General features: G+C 45.2%; 1 protein-coding gene across 1 annotated transcript in view; it reads right to left on the bottom strand.

Moving 5' to 3' along the window:
• HUNK (hormonally up-regulated Neu-associated kinase) overlaps positions 1–19,770 on the bottom strand; it is a 131,970-nt gene that overhangs the window by 32,262 nt on the left and 79,938 nt on the right. The window contains exons 5-6 of the mRNA XM_002761364.6: positions 12,209–12,336; positions 1,945–2,080 (exon numbers count right to left, since the gene is read on the bottom strand). Of these exons, the coding sequence (XP_002761410.4) occupies positions 1,945–2,080; positions 12,209–12,336 (264 nt within the window). The remainder of the gene's footprint in view (positions 1–1,944; positions 2,081–12,208; positions 12,337–19,770) is intronic.

Genomic DNA, 19,770 nt, shown 5'->3' with positions numbered 1-19,770 from the left:
TTGGCAGGTGGGCTCGTGAGTGGATCGCACCCACGTGGTCTCCTCGTTCGCTGGAAATCAGCCAAAACAAGGGCCCTCATTGCCTTGCTCAGGTTGGTTAGAAATAGACAGATGAGTGGAAAAAACATACAAAGAAAGGTTTTTGGCCATGGCAGTGGCTCAAGCCTGCAATCCCAGCACCTTGAGAGGCGGGAGGATCACTTGAGCCCACGAGTTTGAGACCAGCCTAGGCAACATGGCAAAACCCCGTCTCTGCAGAAAAATAGAAAAATCTGCCTGACATGATGGCTCATGCCTCTGGTGGCAGCTACTCAGGAGGCTGAGGTGGGAGAATCACTTGGGTTTAGGAGGCGGAGGCTGCAGCGAGCCATAATCACACCACTGCACTACAGCCTTGGTGACAGAGTGAGGCCCTGTCTCAAAAAAAAAAAAAAGAAAGAAAGAAAAAAAAAAAAAGAGAGAGAGAAATGTTTTCCAATCTGTAGTTAGCATACCAACATAGAGGAGCGTGGCTGCCACTGGGAGCCGGTCAGTGCTCCTATGCTGCAGATTCCTGTGTACAAGCTTTGCTTAAATAGCCCTCCTCATGGAAACTGATAAAGTCTTCGAGGAAAGTCCACAGGGACTCCCGGCCTGAGACGAATGACTGCTAGTGCCTTTCCTTCCTGCCTCCCACATTTTAAGGCAGGGGACTTAGGGCTGATATACACATCACAAACAAGGCAGAAGAAGGCATCTAAGGGAGGTTTGCAAAGGGAGGGGCAATCCCATGTGATTCTGTCTGATGTTGGCAGGTGGGCTCGTGAGTAGATCACACACACACAAACACACTCACACAAAGACTGGTGAGATGCATTGGCTCACACAGGAAATCTTGGCACTTTGGGAGGCCGAGGCAGGTAGATCACTTGAGGTCAGGAGTTCAAGACCAGCCTGGGCAACATGGTAAAACCCCATCTCTACTAAAAATACAAAAGTATTGGGGCGTGGTGGCCCATGCCTCTTATCTCATCTACTTAGGAGGCTGAGACAGGACAAACACTTGAACCCAGAAGGGCAGGGAGGGCAGTGAACCAAGATTATGCCACTGCACTCCAGCCTGGGTGACAGAGCCAGACTATGCGTCAAAAAAAAAAGAAGAAGAAGATGACGCCGGGTGCAGTGGCTCATGCCGGTAATCCCAACACTTTGGGAGGCAGAGGTGGGGGGATCACAAGGTCAAGAGATCGAGACCATCATGGCCAACATGGTGAAATCCCATCTAAATACTACAAATATAAAAATTAGCTGGGTGTAGTGGTGCACACCTGTAGTCCCAGCCACCTGGGAGGCTGAGACAGGAGAATCGCTTGAACACAGGAGACGGAGGTTTCAGTGAGCTGAGATTGTGACACTGCACTCCAGCCTGGGTGACAGAGCAAGACTCTGTCTCAAAAACAAAACAGAGATATACATACACACACTCACTCAGATACACACACACAAATTTACACACAGACACACAACATATAACACACATAGACACAACACCCATGCATAAGGAGACCCAAGCAGACATAGACTCTCTCTGTCTCTTTTTCCCTTTTTCTCTTTCTGTCACACACACACACTGGGGCCACAGCTAGTCTCAACAGTCCCTTTGTGTGAACTAGAAAGAGGCCCCCCCCTTGGGAAGCCACAGGCCCTCAAAGGCTAGATAGATGTCAGACTCTCCTCACCTCTCTGCCAGGTTCCCCCATAGGGCACACAGTACAAGTGCACACAGTGGCCCCGTCTCCATTTCCACTTGTGGATGTGTGGGGTGGGTGTTAGGGGAAGGGGAGACAGCCAAGAGAGAACACGGCTTTTCCTTCCATCACAGACAGTGTTCTGTCCAAAATTGCTCAGGGCTCCTAGGACAGGCCCCATCTCACCCGAGGAGTCCCTCTGAGTGCACACAATTACCTGTTGGGATAGGTGACATTACAGGGCACTTTTCCTGTGTAATTCTCATTAAGCCAGCGATTCGCCAGTGCCTGCTGAATATTTGGCCTCTTCACAGGATCTGGTTCCAGGAGAGAGCGCAGGAAACTGATGGCACCTGAAAGACATTCAGGAAGGAACACACGCATGTTACAGGCTGGACACAGATACCAGGGAAAGTCGCCATCACAAGGGACTGACTCACCACCTCACCTGCCCATCCTGAGCCACTGCTGAGGTGATCTCTCCTCTGGGTCTCTGGGGAGGGTTCTGATTCAATGATTCATAGAGCCTGGTTTCACCCTCCTTTAGACAGGAGGGGTGTTGAAAATCTCATTTCCCCCCAACCTCTTTAAAAAAGACACACCACAGCCAGGCGCAGTGGCTCACGCCTGTAATCCCAGCACTTTGGGAGGCTGAGTTGGGTGGATCACCCAAGGTCAGGAGTTCGAGATCAGCCTGACCAGCATGGAGAAACCCTGTCTCTACTAAAAATACAAAAAATTAGCTGGGCATAGTAGCATATGCCTGTATTCCCAACTACTTGGGAGGCTGAGGCAGAAGAATGGCTTGAACCTGGGAGGCAGAGGTTGTGGTGAGCTGAGATCGCACCACTGCACTCCAGTCTGGGCAACAAGAGTGAAACTCTGTCTCAAAAAAAAAAAAAAAAAAAGACACGCCACATATCCAAGAATTTAAGTTCTCTATCCAAGGGAAGCAACTGGTACATGATAAAGAGAGAACTGGTTTGGGTCTCTCCATTCCCTGTGCTTCCCAATACAACCTGTGGTCTTTTCTTGTTGCTTACAGATGAGCCAAAGAGATGTTCTATTTACAGGTTTGTAGGAAGGAAAGAAAATAAACAGAAGATGCCGCCTCTAAAGGTAGGTTTTTGAGCACTTAGGGAGATGCCAGAAGTGTAGAGCCTTCCTGTGCTAGACCTGCCAACTGGGGACCACAGGACACTCAGAGTCTCAAAAGGCCAGAGGGGCCCTACTTTCTGATCCTTTCCTTTAAAGCCATTCTGCATGGCCGCCCACCTCTTCCCCAAACTCTGTGAATTGATGATGCCACACCCAGGCTGCACAGAGCCCACGCCCACCCAGCCCAGCCCAGCCAATCAGGCTGCCTAGAACCCACGCCCACCCAGCATAGCCCAGCCAATCAGGCTGGTGAGACACCAGAGCGCCACACGTTTTGTTAAAGTGTTAAGAAACCTCTGCATTAGTGACTCCAATTTTAAAATCCAAGCTTGTGTAAAAAGTTCTAGTGAGGACACTGTGAACCCATGACCACTGATGGGTCCCTCCTTTTGCACTGTCTCTTAAAAGGAAGGGGCTGCTGCCAGGCGCACTGGCTCACGCCTATAATCCCAACACTTTGGGAAGACAAGGCGGGTGGATCACGAGGTCAGGAGTTCAAGACCTGCCTGGCCAACATGGTGAAACCCCGTCTCTACTAAAAATACTGAAAATTAGATGGCTGTGGTGGCACGCACCTGTAATCCTAGCTACTCTGGAGGCTGAGGCAGGAGAATCGCTTGAACCCAGGAAGCGGAAGTTGTGGTGAACAGATATCACACCACGGCACTCAAGCCTAGGCGACAGAGCAACACTCCATCGCAAAAAAAGAAGGAAGGGGCTGCTTAGATGGACGGTATGCTAATAAATTTGTCTTTCTTTTTCAAGCCTCTAGAAGTTCACTGCATCACATTAGTCATGCTGAGCACAGTGTGTAACAAAAGGATATAAGAAACTATTGACAACCCTATAAAATCCCTACAACCCCTTTTCCTACCATCCCAGGCAAAAATAATGTTTTGCATGCCCTGGATTTGCTTTCATTTCACAAACATTTGCAGAGCACTTGTCCATCCAAGCACTCGACATAAGAAGCTCATTCATCTCTAAGCAGAATATTTGCATCCTTTAAGATTGGAACACTGGAAACAACTGAATGACAGGTAAAAATACATTTATAATGCACATGGAGCCTTTATTTTGTATTTAATTTATTTTGTATTTTTTGGAGACAGAGACTCACACCATTGTCCAAGCTGGAGTACGGTGACATGATCATGGCTCACTGCAGCCTTGATCTCTCCGGCTCAGGTGACCTTCCCACCTCAACCTCCAAAGTAGGTGAGACTACAGGCATGTACCATCACGCCTGGCTAATTTTTTTTGGTAGAGATGGGGTTTTGCCATATTGCCCAGACTGGTCTCAAACTCCTGAGCTCAAGTGATTCTCCTGCCTCAGCCTCCCAAAGTGCTGGGATTAAGGATGTGAGCCACCACACCCAGCTCATGAAGGCTTTTCTAAGTCTACAGAATGCTCAGCCATAAAAAGCCAAAATAATGGCATGCTTCTCAGCCATAAAAAGGAATGAAATAACGGCATGATAATCATCCATAAAAAGGAACAAAATAATGGCACTTGCAGCAACCTGGATGGACTGGAGGCCATTATTCTAAGTGAAGTAACCCAGGGATGGAAAATCAAACATGGTATGTTCTCACTTATAAACGGGAGCTAAGCTATGAGGGTGCAAAGGCATAAGAATGATACAGTGGACTCTGGGGACTTGGAGGGAAGAGAAGGAGGGGGCGAGGGATAAAAGGCTACACATTGAGTACAGTGTAAACTGCTTGGGTGATGACTGCACCAAAATCTCAGAAATCACCACTAAAAATCTTATGCATGTGACCAAAAACCACCTGTTCCCCCAAAACATACTGAAATTTTGGAAAAAAGAAAATCTAGGCAGGGTGGCTCAAGCCTGTAATCCCAGCACTTTGGGAGGCCAAGGCAGGTGGATCACCTGAGGTCAGGTGTTCGAGACCAGCCTGGCCAACATGGCAAAACCCTGTCTCTACTAAAAATACAAAAATTAGCCAGGCATGGTGGCATGTGCCTGTAATCCCAGCTACTTGGAAGGCTGAGGTGGTAGAACCTCAAGAGAGGTGCTTGAACCCAGGAGGCAGAGGTTGCAGTGAGCTGAGATCATGCCGCTGCACTCCAGCCTTCCAGCCTGAGTAACAGAGCAAGATTCCATCTTAAAAAAAAAAAAAACAAAAAAAGGAGTGGGCAGAAATACATGCATGGAGGCCACAAGGTACATTTACCACTTACTGTAAGTGTTATCACTGGGTACACAGCTAAAACTTTCCAAAAGTGTACTTTAAAAAAAAATTTTTTTTTAACTTTTATTTTAGGTTCAGAGGTACATGTACAGGTTTGTTATACAGGTAAACTTGTGTCACGGGAGTCTTTCGTACAGATTATTTCGTCACCCTGGTATTAAGCCTAGTACCCAATAGTTATTTTTTCTGCTCCTCTCTCTCCTCCCACCCTCCACTCTCAAGTAGAACCCAGTATCTACTGTTCCCCTCTTTGTGTCCATGAGTTCTCATTACTTAGCTCCCACTTATACATGAGAACATGGAGTATTTGGTTTTCTGTTTCTGTGTTAGCTTGCTAAGGATAATGACCTCCAGTTCCATCCAGGTTCTTTAATAACCCGAAAAGCAAACAGATCTCTGCTTTTCAGAACGTTTATCTCCCTTCCTTTAACACCCCTGCATTGCAAGAGTCATTTGGATCTTAACTAGGGGCATCTGTTGGTCAGATAAAAAAGATGTGGGCTTAATGAATCCAGGTGGGTGGGCTGTTGCATTAACGATGTTTTCTGAGACATTGCTGTTGCTTATCCTCAAAGGACGGGCAACAACCCAGGGTTGCCTCAAAGGACTTGGGCACCAAACCAGGCTTTTTCAGAGTATGATGAACCTGAAGTGCTAAGGACAAACCGAATGTGCATTTTTGTTCTATTTTCATAACCAAGCGCTCTGCATCTTCAAAAACTGCTGATGAGCACAAGTAATTTTAGTTCAAATCTCCACTGACGAATTTTCTTCCTTTGGACGTCAGAGACATTGCATTACTATCCGAAAAGGACATTGAGACTTCCTTAGAGCTCTTTGAAGTTTGTGTTAGGGTCCTGAAAATCCCTATGCCTCATGAGCAAAAGAGATTAAAATATTCCCCACCATCCCGGAAAGCCATGCCAGGCATGGCCCCAGGCCACACACCACCCTCCACCCCTCTAAGATAACACTTAGGTTCTCCACTCAAGCCTGGAAAAATAGTACCACCCTGCTCAACATAACACGCAGTACACCTTCCTCCAATGCAAGCTCCACTTTCTTCCATAAACCATCAGCTTCCCAAAGTCTGGACTGGCTCGTGTGGGCCTCTGAACTTTCTGCCAAGTGAAAGGGCTGCAGGTGACAGACCAAGCCATCACACTTTCACATTAGTGTAGCTAGATTGATGCAAACAGAGACCCTCCCCGCTCAAAGCTCCCTCCTCATCACTTGCCAAGCTAAAGAATTATTTGATAATCTGATAATCGTGCCTTCTGGGGCATCTTTGTTAGCGCTGGCTCAACCCTCATGAAAGCTAACGCTTCTCCTCCAGCTCGACTTCGGAGAATTCATGGCACAAAACCATCGTAACCTGAAGTGACTGCTTGGAATGTATTCTAAATGCTAGCATTGAGGTGTAGGGATGAAAAGGTGAGCAGTCTGAAAAATTTCTCAGCCATGAAAGACATTCACTACTCTGTGACATACAAGTGCCAACCAACAAGCAGAAAGCAAGCGTGTGGAAGAGAGACTTGGAAAGGGCCTCGAAGCTTCACTTTGCAGACAGCGTGATAGAGATGAAGGGCCATTCTTTGGAAGCATGTTCTGTGGATTCACAAGGGCAATAATGTTGTTTTCAACTCAAGTTTGGTAAAAATTATTCCAACTTAATCTTTTAAAAGAGCGGGAGAATGAATAGACATGATCATTACATAAATAAGTGACAGGGCTGGGCGCAGTAACTCATGCTTGTAACCCCAGCAGTTTGGGAGGCCAATGCAGGAGGATTGCTTGAGCCCAGGAGTTCAAGACCAGCCTGGGCAACATAGGAAGACTCTGTCTCTGTAAAAAAATACCCCCTACAAAACAATTAGCTGGGCATGGTGGCATGTGCCTGTAGTCCCAGCTACTTGGGAGGCTGAGGCGGAAAGATCGTTTGGTTTGGGAGGTCGAGGCTTCAGTGAGCCATGATGGTGCCACTGCACTCTAGCCAGGATGACAGCAAAACCTTGTCTTAGACAAAAACAAATATGAATGACACAGTCATCCAATTAATAAAGATGCGCCTTAGTGAGACAATAAAATGGACGTATTTTCTATTTGGATTGACTTTACTCAAAACATAAAGACACAGAGATAATAGATGATATCTCCAACTATTGGTGGGGAGGGGACTGTCTTATACTAAATGACATCAGAGAACAGTGAAATAACACAGCATGGTAGGAAAATCTAGGTTTTCAGTCAAGCAGACTTAATCTCTCTGAGACTCTATTTCCTCACTGGTAAACAGTGACTTACCTTGCAGGATTGTATAAAAACACCACCACATGAAAAACACCTACAAAGGATCATTCAGTAAATGGCAGCTACTTGTGTTACTGGGAAACTAGCATTTTTGGATATAAGCAGGGCCAGGCTGGTTGGAAGGGAGAGGAGATAAACTTGGTGGCGTGCAAAGGACTGGAAAAAGTGGAGGCCGTCAAAAGGGCAGCAGCTGACCCTCAATACTGAAGCCATTCACTCTATACACAAGAAAAGACGCCCCGGGCTGCCTCGGCAGCTGGTGCACTGCTCTGGACCCTACTGGGTCAGGACAATTCCCAACCCTGAGTCATCACAATCGTCTATGAGGCAGCTTTCCAGGTCACACAGGCACTTTAACACCAGAGTCAGCAACTTGGAGTCGAGGAGTATCTATCATGTGCAAACACTACACTTGACTCCTGCCTCAAAGGATTTCAATGCTAGTTGAAAAAAGATATTTCTATATCCCAATAGTTATTTTAAAAGTGGGGGTGGGGAGAGCATCCGATTCCTTAATTAGAAAACCAGATACAGAAATGCAATTCACGCTTGACAAGTCAAGGCAACAAAGTCCTGTAGGAACGTGAAGATCTTCAACAAGCACGCACAGAGCTCAAGGCCAAAGCGTGAGCTGTCCGCTCAACGCAGGAGCTATGTGAGGTTGGCCAGCAAATCCAGTGATGCTGAAACTGCCAGGAACATTTTTAATATGTCTTCTTTGGGACTACATTTGCACTACTTTTTTTTTTGAGACGGAGTTTCGCTCTTGTTACCCAGGCTGGAGTGCAATGGCGCGATCTCGGCTCACCGCAACCTCCGCCTCCTGGGTTCAGGCAATTCTCCTGACTCAGCCTCCTGAGTAGCTGGGATTACAGGCACATGCCACCATGCCCAGCTAATTTTTTGTATTTTTAGTAGCGATGGGGTTTCACCATGTTGACCAGGATGGTCTCGATCTCTTGACCTCGTGATTTACCCGCCTCCGCCTCCCAAAGTGCTGGGATTACAGGCTTGAGCCACCGCGCCCGGCCTTGCACTACTTTTTGACATCTTCAGAACTGCAACTTTTGCTTCTTCAAGGTTAAATTTAATTTTCACAATAAAAAAAGATTAAAAATAAAAAAAAAACAAACACGTAGAGCCAGGCCGGCTAAGATCGTGTAATACTATTGAAAGTAAAAACAAGGTATGGTTCTGAAGCAATGAGACTGATTATTTTCTGTTATTAACCTACCTGCACTCGTCTGCTCCTTTTCCCACAGCTGTGTGGGGCTCATGCTAATGCTAATCAATAAATATTAGCTCATGCTAATCACTTTCAACACACATGGTAGGGTTGCACTGCCCCACTCTCTTGAGCTGGTTGAAGCCATGTGCGATGTTTTAGAAAGATCTCACTTATAAGCAGAAGATTGGTGGAAGATTAGTTGTTGGTGAAAGAGCTTCTCTTTCTCTTTTCCTCTCTCCCTCTGCATGAACCAGAAATGTTGGAAATGGTGGCTTCAACATCAGCCATAGGCCCTTAGCTGGGCAGAACCTTTCAATGTTTGATCCAACTTTCAACTGAGATGTAGCATGAATGAGAAATAAACCTTAGTGGTCCTGAGCCACTGAGACTTGGGAGCTGATTGTTACTGGTCTATTCTGACTAATACAATGAAATTGTTCTCCTGCTCCTTAGGCTCTTGCGGGGTTCAAAGACAGCACTGTCTGCCATTCCCAACTGTGGGGGGTACATTCATCTACCTATTGTCCTTTGTTATGGGTCACTTGGATAAAACAGGCTCTGAACCCTCAAAGAAACTTCGGCGTCGCTCTGAGAGATGGCAATATTTGTGACTGTGTAACCCCTACAGAGACTGCTTTGAAAGACTGCATTAATTTGGAAACATCACATCTTATTTGTACTGCAATGAGATATTATTAGACCCCTCTCAGAATGACTAAAATAAAAAATAATAATAGCATCAAATGCTGGCAAGGATGCAGAGATCATACACACACTGCTCAGGGGAATGCAAAATGGTCCAGCCACTCTGAACAAGAAGCTTGGCAGTTTCTTACAAAACGAAATACGTGCTTACTACCCAACCCAGCAATTCACTCTTAGGCATTTGTCCCAGAGAAATGAAACGATATTCACAGAAAAACCTGAATATGATTGTTCACAGTATCTTTATTCATAATAGCCCCAAACTGGAAACAACCCAACGGTCATTCCTTCAATGGGAGAGAAACTAACTGCACCAATAAAAAGAAATGACTCGGATGATCTCAGGGCATTATGCTGAGTGGGCAAAAAAAGGTGACTTACATATAGCATTTTTGAAATGACAAAATTATAGATGAGACAGGGTCGTGGTTGACAGGGCTTAGGGAGAACAGGAGGAAGGGAGGTGGCTATGGCTATGGAGGAGCAGCACGAGGGAGGGAACTGTCTTACACCTTGACTCTGGTGGCTTCACACATATGACACGTGATAAAACTGCACAAAATTAACACACACCAACACACATGAGTGTACATAAAACTTGTAAAATCTGAATAAGGTCAATCATTCTTAATTTCCCAGCAGTGATATATTACCACAGTTATAGAATATATTACTATTGGCCAGGCATGGTGGCTCATGTCTGTAATCCCAGCACTTTGGGAGGCCGAGGTGGGCGGATCACCTGAGGTCAGGAGTTCGAGACCAGCCTGACCAACACGGAGAAATCCCATCTCTACTATAAACACAAAAAATTAGCCAGGCGTAGTGGCATGTGCCTGTAATCCCAGCTACTCAGGAGGCTGAGGCAGGAGAATCACTTGAACCCAGGAGGCGAAGGTTGCGGTGAGCTGAGATTGCACCATTGCACTCCAGCCTGGGCAACGAGAGCGAAACACCGTCTCAGAAAAAAAAAAAAAAGAAGAATATATTACTTTTGGGGAAAACTGGGTGATATGGTTTGGCTGTGTCCTCACCTAAATCTCACCTTGAATTGTAATAATCCCCATATGTCAGGGGCAGGGTCAGGTGGAGATAACTGAATCATGGGGGCAGTTCATACTGTTCTCATGGTAGTGAATAAGTCTCATGAGATCTGATGGTTTTATAAATGGATTTCCCCTGCTTAAGTTTTCTTGCCTACCATCATCTAAGACATCCCTTTGCTCTTCCTTCACCTTCCACCATGACTGTGAAACTGTGAGTCTGTTAAACCTCTTCCTTTATAAATTACTCATTCTCAGGTATGTCTTTATTAGCAGCATGAGAACGGACTAATACACTGGATGAAGGTTATTTGAGTCTCTTTGTATTATTTCTAGCAATTGTGTGTGAATCTACAATTATGTCACAACAAAAAGTTTTTAAAATCATCTTATGTGATAAAAAAATACTTTTTACTCTCTATCCCCTTATCCCAATTTATTTTCTTTACAGCATTTAACATTACCAAACATCACGTTTATTACTCATTTATTTAGCCTCCCCTGCTGATATAAAAGTTTTATAAGGGTAGAGACAGGTTTGTTCTCTGTCTTCCTTAATCTAAAACACACCTAGCACATAATTGGTGCACAATACATATTCATGGCATAAGCTAATGAGTATGAAATGTGGAACGAATGAAAGAATGAATGAATGAGGACTCCTCAGTGCTCTGCCACACTTTCAACATTTCTGAAAGCTCTAAAACTTAAATATAACAACTGGTTGGACATTTTGCACATTTTCTAACTCCAGGAGTTATGACTATCAGTGCAGAAATATTTCTTGTATAATGACAGAGCTGTAACTTATCTTCCTGAGGACTTAATGCCTCCTTTGCTTTCAAGCCTCCAGAGAGTCTACCCTCCCTAACAAAGGTGACAGTATGAACTGAATTAGATAATTGCATTCAGGAATATGTCTCCACGTGGATTCCTCTTGGCAAGATAAATTCAGGGTCAGCTTCATGCATGCTTTTAAACTTACAAGAAAAATGCACAGCAGTAGTAAAATAAAATGCTACATTTTAACTGTGTATCGTAAGTTGCAGTTAAATAACTGCTTTCTTCCTTGGTCAAAAGCCTTATCTTGGTGACGCTGAGTTTATTCTAAGGAGCCAATTAAATGATCATCAAAGCCAAGCCAAGGCCAGGAACTTGAATTTTGAACCAAACAAAAGAACAAATTGTACTAATTTACTGGATCTGAAGCTGAACCTTAATACAGCCTGCTTACTGAAATGTGAACCAGCTAAAGTTCGAGAGAACTTTTCAAACACACCTAATGACTCAGTCCAATCACGTAACTTAACCTCTATATAATTAAGGCTTTTAAATGGGCTAAAAAACTCAACTAACAAAACAAATGACAGCCCCAACTTGAATGCAACGAACATTTCTTCACGGTGAATTGCAGGAAGAAGACATATTGGAGGGTTTACGGTCACATTTCCAATATATCTTCTTTCTGCAATTCTATCAACATCATAATACAGTGAGTTTTAAAACAATCAAGCCTGCAATTATTTTTCAAATGGAGAATATCAGATCCTTTGAATCTATGTGTTTTGTGCAGGAGAAAGGAGGACTTAGGGGTTCAGAATCATAACGAAACAGGAAAGGGTACAGGTAAAAAAAAGGCTGTTGAGAGACGGGAAACCCAACCACCCCTTGACACTTCATTTTAATACTAGAAAGAAACTTACAGTCATGAAATAGACATAACACCATTGCAGCAAAACAAATACAGCTTCACAGGTGGACCCCAACTGGTCACGACAAAAGTCCTGAACCATGATATAGAGCAGCAGGTGCATTACCTGTGGAGAGCTGGGTGGGGAGGGGGTTCATATCTTTGTCCACCATCTTCTGGTACAAAGCCCTCAGGCTGAAAGGCTCCACCGTGAAAGGCAGCGTCCCGGTCAACATGGCATACATATTCACACCTCTGAAAAGAGACAAAACGCATGAAACTGGAGTCAGGTCCCCTGCGGAGGGGAAGACTGGGGATGAGGGCTTCACTGAAGCGTCGGAGCTGCTGCTTCCATGCCTACTGCAACAGGCCCTTTTCAAAGTTATCTTTGTAGGACACTCAGTGTCACATTGAAAGGCTTGGTTGAGGCCGGGCACAGTGGCTCATGCCTGTAATCCCAGCACTTTGGGAGGGGGGTCACCTGAGGTCAGGAGTTCGAGACCAGCCTGTGCAGCGCCTCCGTCCTCAACCTCTGCCTCATCAGCCTGGACCACTACCTGCTCATCCTCTCGCCTGTGACAAGCTGCACATGAAGCTCCCGTGCACCGCAGTGCCCATCTCCACTAAAAATACAAAAATTAGCTGGGTGTGGTGGCGGGTGCCTGTAATCCCAGCTACTCAGGAGGCTGAGGCAGGAGAATCACTTGGACCCAAGAGGCAGAGGTTGCAGTGAGCCGATAACACGTCATTGCACTCCAGCCTGAGCAACGAGTGAAATTTTGTCTCAAAAAAAAAAAGAAAGAAAGAAAGAAAGGCTTGGGTGAGAGCACTTGAGTGCGAAGACCCGGAAGGGGACCACAGAGAAAAACAGGAGTTTCAAGAGAGTCAGAAGGCAACCATGGCCCTTCGCTCTCTCTGAATGCTAGGGCAAGAAGAAGTCAAGAGCAAGGAGACCCAGAGCAATGTAAGAAACACCTGGGACATGTCAGGAACCTCGAATAAGAGTAGACCTGCCATTACGTGGTTTTCCAAGGATGGCTTACAAGGTGGTACCTGGGAAAGGCTGACCAAAAACTACAGGAGAAGCCCCCCCACCGGAAGCTCCAGTCACAGCCAAACTGGTGAGCCAGGTTACCACTCAGCCCTCAGAAATGAAGCCTAATACCAAAAACCAGTGTTTTGCTCTACTCTTAAATTTTGCCTTGGTTTGTAACTAGAGAAATTTCTGGGGAGGTCCTCTTTCTTCCCCTCCTGATTTTTTTTATTGTTTATTGTGAGATTCTGCCACCTGGCCCCAACCCAACATCTTAGATGTGGTTGAAATACCTTCTGAGTAGGCTTAACTGCACCTATCCAAAGCCAATCTAGAGAACAGAAACATCTTCTCGGAGGATTTTTATTTTCCTGATGTGCAAATCTAATATCATTTTGATGAGATTTCCTGATGGGGATGAAATGCCTGCCTACAGAGAGGTCTCAAGTGCTCAAAAGCACCCAAGGGAATATACTTTAAAAACAGGCACTAAGATTTTCAGTCAAAACAAATCCAATGAGACTGATTGAAATTAAGACCCTCGAGGCCCAATTCCATGGAGGCACCTCTGAATTATGCCATTTCAGATAATGACAGATACTGGAGCCTACAGCTCCCGCTAGAAATCATTCTCAAATTTCAGACATATGGTAAGACCTGGCTCCCACTCAAGTGGAGTTAGTTCCGAACTCACAGTGGAGTTAGGGGACAGATGCATAAACATTCATTCCACAGATACTTGCTGGATGGCTCTCTGCTCCAGGCAAGGCTATAGGTGCTGGGTACTGGGGACCAGAGAAAGACCTGCCCTCTTGAGTTTTGAGTGAAAAAGAAGACAGGCAAGCAACAGGCAAACAAGTAGATATGCACAGTCCTTTCAGGCTGTGATCAGTGCAAAAGGAATAAGAAAATGCTGAATTGCACCACTTTTGACTAGAGGAGGAGTTCAATGAAGGGAGAAAGAGAACTTAGAAACAGGTATTGAAGAGGGGAGGCTGCACAGGTGGTGACTGCATATGTGTGAGCTCATGTGTCTTTGGCTGGCTGGGCATGAGGATGGAGAGATAAAAAGTGCATAAACAAAGAAATGGAAACAAGAATGAACAAGGCACAGAAAAAGAAGTAAAAAAAAAAAAAGAATGAACAAGGCACACACAGAACGATTTGAGCAGCATTTCCCTCTGTGTGTTTAGTGGAACTCATCCCCCAGGAGAGGAATAGAGGTTAGGGGGATACACGTGGTATGGCCAAATAATTTGGGAAGTGGTTGTATAAGAGCATTAAGAGGGCTCAGAATGGAAAGTAGAAAACTATGGCAGGAAAGCAGCAGGTTGTTGTTAAAATCAGAATGGGAATGATGGCACGCAACAGCAAGGGAAAGGCAAAAACGCACTGGAGACATTTGAAGGGCACATGCCAGGTGGCAAACTTAGAAATACAGGACCAATGGTGGTAAGAGAAGAGGAAGCTGAGGAAGAGAGACAGGTTAGGGATGCAGGGAAGGAGGATTAGAGCTAGCAATGTTTGAGAATGTACTACGCAATGCTGCACTTTGAGTCTGTTTGAGGTAGAGCTAAACATTCTTGCTTCAAAAAATTCTTGGAGATCGGTAAGAGGGTCCCCACATTACAGAGTTTTGCATACAGAGAGGCATGGCTTTTGTGGATGGAAACCCTCTGGCACATGCCACAAAACTGTTGCTGGGGACTACTGAACAGCCTCCAAGACAAGCTTTTTCCAGTGCTTCTGAGCCAGCCTGTTCTATCCAGAACAATTCTAGGCATAAGTGAAGCTTTCCAAGACTAAGCCAACGTCTACATGTTCAGTTCATTGGTTGTGGAACAACAGCAGTTGCTCTTCCATGGCCAACACTTAGCATCTTGGAAAACTAGAACCAGGATCTTTCCACCCTTCTGGGTCTTCCCTAGGCCGGGACCTCAGGCCCTTTGCCTGGGCTTTATTTGGGAGTCTCCTCAACAACCCTGTTCTCTGCCCTGAATACACACCAGTGGATTCATGCAGTTAATGAGCTTTAATGTTTCCATGCTACAGAGCAAAGACCTCCTATTTCAACAGAGTTGGGGTGAATTGAGTTAAGGTGAGGAAAAAACCAAACCAGGATCTGCCCCTGCCCACCACCTCTGAGTCCCTAATCTTGGCTCTGATATTCATACCTAAAGCTGAAGAGCCTGCTATTTATACAATAGCATTTTTTCCTGCAGTAAGTGCTTCACAATGCCTGACTCATACAGTGTTTCTCAAACTGAGGTACATCCTCAGGGGTTCAGCAGGTCTAATTTTTATTTCCTTCTCGGGAATAGACTAAAACATTTCACAAAGCATGCCCAGGGACGTCAGAGGGCCATTGTACAGCTAAGAACTTCCTCCACCACACACACCCAGTTTCAGTACCTGTTTTTATATTTCTTTACCAACGTATTATTTTTGCAAAAAAAAAAAAAAATCACTCATAGCCTAATGAGAAGGAAGCAGAGGTAGACCTAATGTGCCAGTGATACGTCTGTGCTTCTACCAGGAGAAAGGAAAGTCTCCTGATGACTGGAGGCATGGGTGGTTCGTCCTCGGACCACTGGTATCAGCACCACCTGAGAACTTGTTGAAAAAACACACATTCAGCCAGGTGCGATGGTTAACACCTGCAATTCCAACAATTCGGGAGGCTGACGCGGGTGGTTCTCTTGAGCTCAGGAGTTTGAGACCAGCCTGGGCCACATGGTGAGACCCCGTTTCTACAAAAAATAGCAAAATTAGCCAGGCATGATGACATGTACCTGTAAGTCCCAGTTACTTGGAAGACTGAGGTGGGAGGATCACTTGGGCCCAGGAGGTTGGGGCTGCAGTGAGCTATAAGTATGCCAGTGTACTCCAGCTTGGGTGAGAGAGCGAGACCCTGACTCTTAAAAAAAAAGAAAGAAAGAAAAAAGGGCCGGGCGCAGTGGCTCAAGCCTGTAATCCCAGCACTTTGGGAGGCCGAGGAGGGCGGATCACAAGGTCAAGAGATCGAGACCATCCTGGTCAACATGGTGAAACACCGTCTCTACTAAAAATACAAAAAATTAGCTGGGCATGATGGCGCGTGCCTGTAATCCCAGCTACTCAGGAGGCTGAGGCAGGAGAATTGCCTGAACCCAGGAGGCGGAGGTTGTGGTAAGCCGAGATCGCGCCATTGCACTCCAGCCTGGGTAACAAGAGCGAAACTCTGTCTCAAAAAAAAAAAAGAAAGAAAGAAAGAAAGAAAATGCACATTGCTGGGTGACACTCCACATCTACTGAATCGGAAAGCCTGGGTTTTGCTGCAAGCCCTCCAGGTGCCTCTGATGCGTAATCAAAAAATTTGAAAGACCCTGGAAGAATGAAAATGTTGAGGGGAGTTGAGGCATCAGATGAGCCTGACAAGCTCAAAGAGCCTGTGCCCAGCAGAGACTGCACTCACGCTATGCGCACCCACTCCCTTCCCACCAAACATTAGCCACTGCATTCATGTTGCCCATTTCAATATTCTGGGGTTCTTCTGCTCTCGGTTATATTTAACTTGTAAATAAGTCTTGGTTTTTCAGTTGTACAGGGCCATAAAATAAAAGAGTTTAATTTGGGGCTCGTGTACATACAAAATTAGCTGGGCATGGTGGCACAGGCCTGTGATCCCAGCTACTTGGGAGGCTGAGACAGGAGAATCGCTTGAACCCGAGAGGTGGAGGTTGCAGTGAGCCAAGATCGTGCTACTGCAATCCAGTCTGGGCAACAAGAGCAAGACTCCATCTCAAAAAAAGAAACCCTCCTGTCAACACATAGTTATCAAGAATGTACTTCCTTTAAAAAGACAGTGTATAATACTCAAGTTTGAAGAACACTGCTCTATGGCCCTTTATATTCCCTTTAATCTTTAGGTGACACCTAGTTTCCTGTCCCAGGTGGGGGTATCGTATAGTGCAAATGCCTCTAAGAAATAGAATGTCATGATAACGGGAAGGGAACCCCACTAAAGGGGTTTGGAGAACACATGGGGCCAGAAGACCAACTCTAAAGCCTGTATGAATGTTTCTTTCTTGAAGGAGACCTTGAGACACCAAACTGCTTGCCTACTTGTCACCAACTGGCTTCAAGAGATGCCAAAAGTTTCCTCAAGTCACTGCATATTACACTGGTCTTTGCCTCTCTCCATCATCTGGCTGGGACAACAGGTAAGTTTAACAGATGCTTGTCTTCAAGACGGCGCTAGAGCCATCCAGGTGGCAGGTCTGACCAGAGTTCAGCAAGCAGTTTCCAAGGTAACTTTGCTGACTTGACAAACTGACTCCAGAATTCCATTTCTTTCGGAGGACTTTATCATGAAAAAAACAAAAACAAAAAAACTTAAGTCACAAAGCCTTAAGGAGGACCCACCTCTCTCATCCATAAGATGTGGGTAATAATAGTACCTACCTCCCAGGCTGTACGATGGCCCCATCAACTAAGCCACAGAAAGACCTGAATTCTGTAGCTGAAATAAATCAAGCTTGATAAATTGGGATCTATCGTTTCATCAAAAAAAAACTTTCTTAAAGTAAGAGGGGAAAATCTACAATTATATTTGTACCGTATTGCCAAGTAAGATTGGAAACCTACATGAACAGTCATACAATCCTAGCTAGGAGATTTTAAAAGGGAAACCAGATTGAGTATCTTAATTCCTCTCCCCCAGAGTCTGCATACATGTTTAATATCTGGATAAAGAGAAACCTAGTCCCTTTGACATTTCAGAAGTATGTGAGGATACCAAGGGAAAAATGTGGAATGCAGTTTATAAACCTCTGTAATCCCATAGAATTAGGAGGAGTTTCAAAACATGTTCAGAATTTCCTGATGGGTCTTTTGAAATATGGCCCAGGGGCTTTCTGGATTCTCCGTGGCAGACATGGGATTCCCAAGAATCAAAGACAGTCTTAACAAATGAGAGGGATGAGAGCCTAGGACGAGAGAGGCCAATAATCAAATATGACCGGGGGCTTTTCCCAGCAGTATGAAATAGGGTGAATCATTGCCGGGTGGAAGAAGACTCAAAGATACTAGGCAGTGTGGAATACTCTGATCTCAACAGAGGAAGAAAGGCAGACACTGAGGGTAGCTGAAAGAAGAGGAAAAGGGGCCTTACTTATGAAATACAAACGGGGAAGTTTTGGAATTAAAAGTCAAAAGCCAAATGGTCATCCTGTTATTTAGTCTGGTACACAACAAAATATTCCCTGGAGGAAGGGTTAACCTGCCATCCCAAAAAGGGAAGATATGGAGGCAGTGCTCCGTGGAGAAGTCGCTGGCAGTTTTAACAAGATGCAAGGGACAAAGCAATGGACAGAGCCACCCTGGCAGGTGGAGGGAGGGTCTGATTACTTGTTCTTAAGGGGCATGTGGTCAGGAGACTCGGAAACTGCCCAGTTTACAGGGTGCAGCCAAGAGGACCTTCAGGAGATCCACGTGCTTCTGTGTGGCTCTCCAAGAAAGACACTGCCTTGGATAAATTAAAAATAACTTGCCACCTCAAAGGAATATCTTTCCATCTTTCAGTATCAACTTTTAATAATACAACTTCCAATTTAAGGTCTTGAAAGCAGACTAGGAACCAATTCATCCATTTGGAAAATCTCAAATTTCACCACTGTTCTATTAAATGGTCTATGTTTAGCAAGAAATTATTTTCTTGTGGATTTCAAGAACGTTGTTTCTTTTCCTTTCCTTCCTTCCTTTCTTCTGTGTTAAATATACACATTAGCTACAAAAAAATATCATATTTTATAACTGAATAATCTCAGAAGCTAAAGGAAACCTCTCTCTTAAAAGTCAAAAGCCCTAGCTAGGAGCAGTGGCTCATACCTGTAATCCCAGCACTTTGGGAGGCTGAGGCGAGCAGATTACAAGGTCAAGAGTTCAAGACCAGCCTGGCCAATCTGGTGAAATCCCGTCTGTACTAAAAATACAAAAATTAGCTGGGCCTGGTGTCACATGCCTGTAATCCCAGCTACTTGGGAGGCTGAGGCAGGAGAATCACTTGAACCCAGGAGGCAGAGGTTGCAGTGAGCCAAAATTGCACCATCGCACTCCATCCAGCCTGGGCGACAGAGCAAGACTCCATCCTGGGGTTGGGGGGGGAGTCAAAAGCCCTAAAATTCCCCAAAGGAGTCATAGCTTCCCTCCTCCTGCTAGCCTTCATTTTGAGAAGTTCTCAACAGAGAGAAAATATGACTACCATCCTTCTGTATATGGCCCCTGCCAGTAGCTGATGACGTCTGGTAGCACTTTCACAAAACTCTGAGTCTGAGACCAGAACAAATTCTCTCACTCTCCCTCCTGAACACCCAGTTCTATTTGGAGACAGAAGAGCTATCTGGAGACATGGTGCCTCTTGGCCAAGTTGTCTACCCAAAGGTACAGCACTGGAGACAGGGTTTTTTTTCCCACTAAGTGAAAACAGATTCAATGAGTTGCGAAGGTGGACTGAGTGAATCGTGCGTGACTCTCCAGGAGGCACCAGCCTCACACAAATACTTCACCCATCCATCCCAGGGACCCCATGAGCGCAAAGGACAGGTCTAGTCCAGAAATGCTGCATTCTCAATTTTCTCAGGATAGAACTCTGTTTCTGTTCTCCTCACCAGTAGGGA

The sequence above is a fragment of the Callithrix jacchus genome, chromosome 21 (genome assembly GCF_049354715.1).
Source record: "Callithrix jacchus isolate 240 chromosome 21, calJac240_pri, whole genome shotgun sequence".
In the NCBI taxonomy this organism is placed as follows: Eukaryota; Metazoa; Chordata; class Mammalia; order Primates; family Cebidae; genus Callithrix; species Callithrix jacchus.
Note: the sequence above shows the minus strand (reverse complement) of the source record. Positions and strands in the feature narration are given on the sequence as shown.